The 7,923-nt window shown below is 31.0% G+C and overlaps 1 protein-coding gene across 1 annotated transcript; it reads right to left on the bottom strand.

Moving 5' to 3' along the window:
• Window positions 1–5,864: 5,864 nt before the first annotated feature.
• LOC136076255 (zinc finger MYM-type protein 1-like) lies at window positions 5,865–7,397 on the bottom strand. Its single transcript, XM_065789730.1, has one exon. It carries the CDS (start codon window positions 7,395–7,397, stop codon window positions 5,865–5,867), a length of 1,533 nt encoding a protein of 510 aa, XP_065645802.1.
• Between the last annotated feature and the right edge of the window lie 526 nt (window positions 7,398–7,923).

Here is a 7,923-nt window from a genome sequence, read left to right as displayed (position 1 = left end):
TTGTTACGATATTGCCCACAGTAGTGTCTGAAAACGAAGCATACGGCATAGTTAATATACTCTTCAGGTCAAATGTTACATCTTTAAAAGATGAGTCTGCAAACAACCTATTTTTTTCGTCCTCTTTCATTTTTATAGAGTTGTGTCCTCTCGTTTTATGTTGCTGTCTGTCATCTTTTAAAGCTATTTTATTTACTGCCAAATTGTACACATTACATTTCACACATTGGTCTTCCTTCGTAAAATATACATAAAAACATAGTTGTGGAACATAAGACAGAAATATTTTTTTGTATACAAAAAAGGAAACAGGAATTGAATCTTGTTGCCCTAGATAAAGGCGGTGCATTTTTCTAATGTTTAAATCAAATGCCAAATATAATTTGTTGGAATCCCTCCTGCAATAATGCGACTCCATCCTGGGGATGGAGTCGCATTATTGCAGGAGGGATTCCAACAAATTATATTTGGCATCTGACAACGTTAACACAATACCCAAGGTCAAGGCTCAATATGAGCCTTGACCTTGGATATGGTGTTAACGTTGGTGATAGTATGAGGTTCAAGACCAATTCTTTCATCGTATCCACTGTAGTTTCCTGTTTCAGATAAAGTTTTAGCAATGTCCTCTACTACTCGATGACTGAATGGAACTGTGCCACAAAAGAATTTAAAGCAGACTCTTTTCAATTTACCACCAACAATTTTTAAATGATATTGTTTCGATATTCCATTTTCTCTTTTAGCATCAGTAGGCCGACGCACAACTGGGACTGTTATTATTAAAGATGCAATGTATTGCTTTTGCCTCTCGGAATCACCAAAATTCTGGGACTCGTGATGAATACTCATTTGCATTTCATGCTTAAAATTGTCATTGCATTTAAATCTAAAACCAAGATACAACATTATAAAATAATTTACAAAACAACGACAAACAAACTATTTGTTATTAACAATAGAAAAAAATTTTTACCTGCACTTACTGCAATCTATCTTTAAAGGTATTTTTTCTAGTATAGTTTTACTACTTCCGTCAGTATATTCCTCTCCTCTAACATGTTTATTTTCACATATAGTTCCAAAGATTAGGATTTTATTTCTTATTTCTTTGTCTTTTGGTTTCTGTGAAAAAAACGTTGTAATAAATTTATTGAATATGGTTGTGTATTATAATAAATACACATTCATTTTTATACAACAAATATTATTTATGTAAAAACAATTTACCTTAAAAACTATTCTTACCGGAGTTTAACAATACATCTTCGGAATTACTTTTTTGATGACCAGAATTGGAAGATTCATTACTCAAATTACTGGAGTATCGGTATTATCTAAAATCATTACATATTTTTAAAATATGACATAAAAATTTATACAATCTCTTGTAAATCATATGATAGATATTGATTTGATTAGATTACAATACTCACCAACAATATCTAGAGAAAACATTTTGCAAGATTGTTCTTGTACATCATCATTAGCCACTACGTCCAGGGGCGCCCAAAGCATTTTTTGGTCTTTGAGATAGATAACTTCAAGACAAGGAGCAAACTCCAAACATTAACATGTTCATACTTATGTCAAATAAGAATATTTTGCAAAAAATTGCGATGATTGGAGCCTGGGAACAAAAAAGCCCTAACAATTTTTATGTACTTAACTCAATTTGGCCAAATGCTGTACTTAAGACTTCTATGCATGTCATTGTTATAATATTTATAGCAAATTTTTGTTTAGAACTTTGAGCAACAGCCAAGGGAATTGATGTTGTTAATGAATTTTCTTAGTGGACAATTAAGTTAGTTCAAGACTTTATAAACAGAGCATATTCTAAGGAGAAAAGGTAGGGCACTTCTTTTTGCAAATAAATATTTGCGAATAAATAGTTATTTTTTGGACAAATAAATATTATTTGAAAAAAGAAAGATGTTCTGTTTTTTTGCTCAGAATATTTTTATTAGGTCTTGAACTAACGTAACTGCCCTCTCATAGCAGACATTAACAACGCCCAGTCCCTTGACTGTTGCTTAAGTTCTAAATAAATATTATTGAATTTCCAAAACTCTCGTGGAGTCTTCCACCCATTTAGTTTCTGCCTTTCCACGTATAAGCATTTCAACAGCTAGCCACTACTTGCCTGTTAATAATGGAGTCAAGCTAATGGAGGCTCATTTTTAATGAAGTTGAGGCTATTTAATATAGTCTCATTTAATATGGTCCAATATCTGGGGCTTCAAAAGACAACTTTCACTTCGGCATCTTTGTAAACTATACAATTTTTCGATCATATAAACACGCTCTATGCATTCTTCATCTGCGAGGACAAAAATTACATAAGTGGGATCCAGATACTAAGTAAGCCTAAAAATAGAGCTTGCAATAGCTTGAGAGCTAAGTAAATTCTTTTCCTTAAACCTTTTCATTTGCTATTTCAGCTTTCATATGCTGATAATATTAAATAAAATTTTGATCAACTTAGATCAACAATGAGCTTTAATAAAATATTAAATGAAATAAGAATAGAGTTTTTCAAAAAATTAAAAATTAATGAAACTTGTGTTGGAAATTAACTATTTGAATAAGAAATTATTTTTATTTTTGTGTATATTAACAGTTAAGATTTATTTTCTTAACTGTTAATATACACATTTTTTCTGTACCATCAACCTTTTTAACGTTTTCGCACCAATCGGCAAATGAGAGCCCATACATCGTCAGTGCTTCACGAATCATTTTATGGGAGGTTATTAGTGCTCAGGACAGATCTGTAAAATACGCAGTTTTTGAGAGCGATAACAAATCAAAAAGTAAGATTTCAATTTCGCCAGGTTCCAAACAAAATTAAGTATGAAATGTTTGATTCGAGTCTGAAAAATAAAATACTTGATAAATAAATTTGTAATAATTTATAAATTTAGAATAAATTAATCGAAATCCATATTTTCTCGTCTTTTCTAATTCTATTCATGTTTTATTTGAACGGCAAAACTTTTTTATTAAATAAATATTATAAAAATATGCAGCATTGTTGAGGTTTAAAAAAAACAACTTATTTGTGCTAACTGGGTAAGTTATGTTTTTTTCATAATGGCTGCTACAGTGACGTAGGTAGGATTTTTCCTGCTTCAGATATCACAATTTCAGACATTGTGAACACTCCAAATTTAAGTATGTTTATGTTTTTATCAAATAAGAATATTTGTAAAATATATTGCGGCGATTGGAGCCAAGAAACGAAAATACCGCGAAAGGTACACTCCCCCCCCCCTACCCCCAACATGAAGACTATGAGTTATTAAAATAGTTTTTTTACTTAATTATACTAAATTTAATTTCAACACAAGGTTTTATATTTCATTTCATAATCTTTTAACTTTCAAAAGTTATGACCGTGTAAAATTTACATAATATTATTTTGAGGAGAAAAGTGGGTAGTGACCTTTGTGATAATGTATTTTCTATGAGCATATGTAAGTTAAAATAATAAAGCAACATGCTTAACTTAAACACAGAAGATTTCTTTATAAGATTAATTAACATTAATTAACATCAAATTAGCATTAATTCAAATATGCTTTATTTTAATACTAAATTCTTTTTTTTTTTTTTCAAAGTTTCTTTTAAAGATGTACAAAGAATATTAAAATTTTGTAAAAATTAAATGTGTTGTTTTAATTCTTTAAAAACACGTTTATAAAAATTTAATTGTTGGGTAATTCCGCATCAATTCACCCAAAATTTAGAAAATTTTGAACCAAGGGTCTTTAAATTTTTTAAAAACCTCTTTGGCTGTTGCATCTTAAAAAGAAAAGTTAACATATAAAATTTTAGCTAAAAATGTTGAGAGGTTGACAAGATACTGCAATTTTAATACTGACCTGGTTTCCTAAAATGACCCGGTTTTCATAACACTCTGAAAAAACATTTTTCTTAAAATAATAAGAAATAAAAATGGCAAAAACATGAAAATAAACATATATAATGTTTTTTTGATGCTGAATTCAATAAATGTACTTAAAATGCTAAAGTATAAAAGGAACATGCTTAAAAATTAATAAAACAACTAGTTTCTATAAAACAACTTCGGGGCCCAATATCTCAAAACACCCCCATCAAGAAATTTTTTTTTTGCTGTTAATATTTTCAGCTGTTTATAATCTTACTAGGCACAAAAAATCTAACTGGAAAAACGACTGAAACATACGGAACTTTAATTTCAAAGATGTATCAAATTTTCAATAAGCTATTTTAAAAAACTTTTAATTAGAATTCTGTAAAATATTATAGTTAGTTAAAAGACTACTAAAAAAAAAAAAACAATTTTGTTATATTTAAGGAAATCTTAATTATATGATAACTTAGTTATTTAAACTTAACAACTGAAAAAAACATCCTGTTTTGTTTTATATAAAAACTGAATTAGTGTGATATGGATGTGCATTTGTTTTTAAAATTTTGACAACTTTTGTAAAAGTTTATAATAACTAGTTTATAAAAAAAATGCAGTTAAAAAACAGCATTCGTAAATTTTATTTAAATTTTAACAAATTAACAATTTGATATATATATAAATTGTATATATATATAAATATATCTATAAAGAAAATTAACAATATCTATCAGTGTAAAAAATTATACAACAGTGGGATTCTGAAAAGGTTTGAATTATTTCTATATTAGATTTTTTTTTTTTTACTAAAAATTGAGTAGAAAAAAAGAATTCTCTTTTTTTTAGGAAATACATTTATACAAAGTAGTTTATTATAAGATGTGTTCTGTTGGGTTAATGACATAAGATGCATGCAAAGGCCAACAAGATGTTATTGGAACTTTAAGCAACGAAGAAAAAATAGTTATATCATTACGCTGTAACATTGAACTATCAAACTTAACAACATTATGTGAAAAACATGCTACTAATTATTTGAAAATGTATCCTATATGGCAGAAAGCATGCTGTGATCCATTCAAAAAACATACAAAGAAAATTACAAGTAAGTAAAAGTGAAATTTAGGTATTTTAATATATATATTTTTTAATTTGTGTTTTCCAAAACAGAAACAATGTTTTAAACAATTGTGCAGATAAGCTATATACAACTATACATACAATTATACTATATAAATAATACATAAAGCTATATGCAATTATATATACAATTCAATTGCTTTTAGAAAATCTTAGAGTAGTTACGATAAATGAGTCACAAGACATGATGAGAAGTAGCTTAAATATTGCTCCTAGGAAGAAACTTTGCAAACCCTGTAGGCAAAAGATTGCCAAAAAAGCAGATCTTAAAGGAGAGAAGCAAAGTCAGGGTGACAAGATGAAGATTTTCTAATATCATCATTCAAATCAAAAAGACAGGAGATCAATGAAGAACTTGAAAATTTTAATATATCTCCTCTAAAATCTCATTCAAAGTCATCAAAACATATACTCTCAGAAGAAAAGCGAAAAGTTGCGCGCATCAACAAAATGGTAAGTAACCTTACTAGAAAAACTGAAAGTCAATTCAATGTTCCCTCAAAACTGTGTTATGAACCAAATGACATTAAAAAGAAGGCTGAAAACTTTGATGAAATTATGAGCTTGATAGAAGAAAAAATTCTATGTTCTGACAAAAGGACTATTGTTCAACTTCTAACACTGGCACCCCCAAGTTGGTCAATATTAGAAGTACAAAATAACTTTGCCGTTACAGAATACCAAGCAAAAAAGGCTAGACAACTTTTTAATAAAAAAGGATTGTTGGCACGGCCGTGCACAGGATTTGGGTGCCCCGAGCATCCTTCAGTTTAGGGGCCCACCCCCTTTACTCCAAAAAAAAAAAAGGCCTGCTTAAATTTTTTTATTATATCACTGGAATATAAGTATATTTAAATAGTCCAGCTGTTGTTTCTAACAATATTATTTTTCTTGTCTTTTGTTTAGCAAACTTTTCAATCACATCATGGAAATCAATATTTTTTGCTAATAGACACTCGATACTCAAAATGGCGAGGTCACTTGTTCGTTCTTGTCCCATAGTTGAGTGCAAAAAATTCTTGATGAGCTTCAATTTGAATGAACGCACACTTGAAGCCACTGTCACTGGAATTGAAGCAAAAATGCGCAATGCAATTACTATATTTCTAAAGAGTTCTCCAAGCTTCATTTCAGAAATTTTGTTTAATAAGTCAAATTGGGCAGGAGGTTCCTTTCCAAAATTTGCAGTATGAACTTGTTTTATGTGAAGCAATTCTTCAGTCAGTTCATTTTCGGTCACATCACAAGAATATTTTTGCGAAAAATGTGAGCAAGCACACTTGATTTCTGCTTCAGACAGTTTTTGATACTTCCACAAAAAAGAGAATATAGAAAGGATTTCTTGAATTGCTGTGAAACGTGCAGTAAGTCCACCAATTACAGAATCAAAAATGTGATAAAAAACCGTTCTCCGAAATGTTGCCTCCTCTCCTGATTCTGCTTCTGTTAATTCCGTAATTTGTTCATCACCTTTAATTTGCTCCCCAAAAAAACTTTTGCGTTTCACTTTTCTGTGGATTGGAAATTCAGAACTGATTTTTGCAACATCTGCAACTAACTTGGCTTCTTCTAAAATTGTAGGCCATTCCTCCCGAACAGATTTGAGTTGACTAATCAATGCTTCAATATTTTCCACCTCAATATCAATAGTTGCTTTTCTTGCCTGAATGACCTGGTTGCAGCGGTCAATCAATGTGAGAACTTTCAGCCAAATTCCAGACATGAGAACACATTTGAAGGAGCTCATATATTTTAGGGCACCTCTAATCTCAGTTTTTGCTTTAGACGTGAGATTCAAGCTCTTAACTTCTTTCAAAGATTCAATGATTTGGCTCAAGTGATTATAGAAAGGGCGAATGCTGTCAAGTATCTCAGTCCATCGTGTTCCTGATTTTCCATGCAAAGACACACCGTGAAGTCTCTTTTGCAATATTTCCCAGCGTTGCAGACTAGCAGAAAAGATCGTACATACGGTTTGAACAGTTCCAAAGAAAGTCCCAGCATCTGTACAGCTTGAGGCAGCATTCTGTCCACACAAATTCAATGAATGACAACCACAGGGTGAGAATACAGACAATGGGTTCTTCTTTTGTAGGATTGCTTGAACACCCTTATATTTTCCTGACATGTTGACTCCATTGTCATAGCCTTGGCCACGGCAGTCTTCAAAACAAATTTTTAATGTTTCCAAAGTTTCCAGAATTAATTCCGCAATATCAGATCCAGTCTTCTTGGCACAATCTGCAAAGATCAAAAACCGCTCTTCAATTAAAAATTTTCCAGGTTCTTTTTCATGTACATATCGAATGACAAACAAACTTTGTTCAGTATGGCTCACATCAGGAGTGGCATCAACCATAATTGAAAAATACTTTGTAGACTTGCACTCTTCTATAATTTGCCTGCGAACCTCAGCTGCACAAAGGCCAATGAATTCATTTTGAGAACGATTTGACAAGTAATGCGCCTGAAGACGTTGACCCTTGTCCTGTGATTGTTTAACTTTTATCACATGTTCCTTAAGAATTGGGTCATAATGCGAAATCAGTTCCAGCAATCCTAAGAAATTTCCATTATGAGAATTCTCCAATTGGGTCAGATTTTCCACGAATAGCCAATCCACGTTTACCAAGAAACAGAATCACATCCAAGATTCGTTCCAAGATTTTTCTCCAGGTGTCAGCTTCATTGAGAATTCGGCGATTCATCAAATGTTCAATTGACTGATCAGTTTTCATTCGAGCTTCCAATTCACGCCACTGAATGTAGCATTGTTTATGGATTTTCGAATGCTCATGTTCAGGAATTCGACTGATGAGATTCTTCCACTTCTTTTCATATCCCCATCCTCCAATCATTGCAAGGGATGAAGTCATGTGTGGAAG

The sequence above is a fragment of the Hydra vulgaris genome, chromosome 02 (genome assembly GCF_038396675.1).
Source record: "Hydra vulgaris chromosome 02, alternate assembly HydraT2T_AEP".
Taxonomy (NCBI): Eukaryota; Metazoa; Cnidaria; class Hydrozoa; order Anthoathecata; family Hydridae; genus Hydra; species Hydra vulgaris.
The sequence above is the reverse complement of the archived record's forward strand: the minus strand, read 5'-3'. Positions and strand labels throughout refer to the sequence as shown.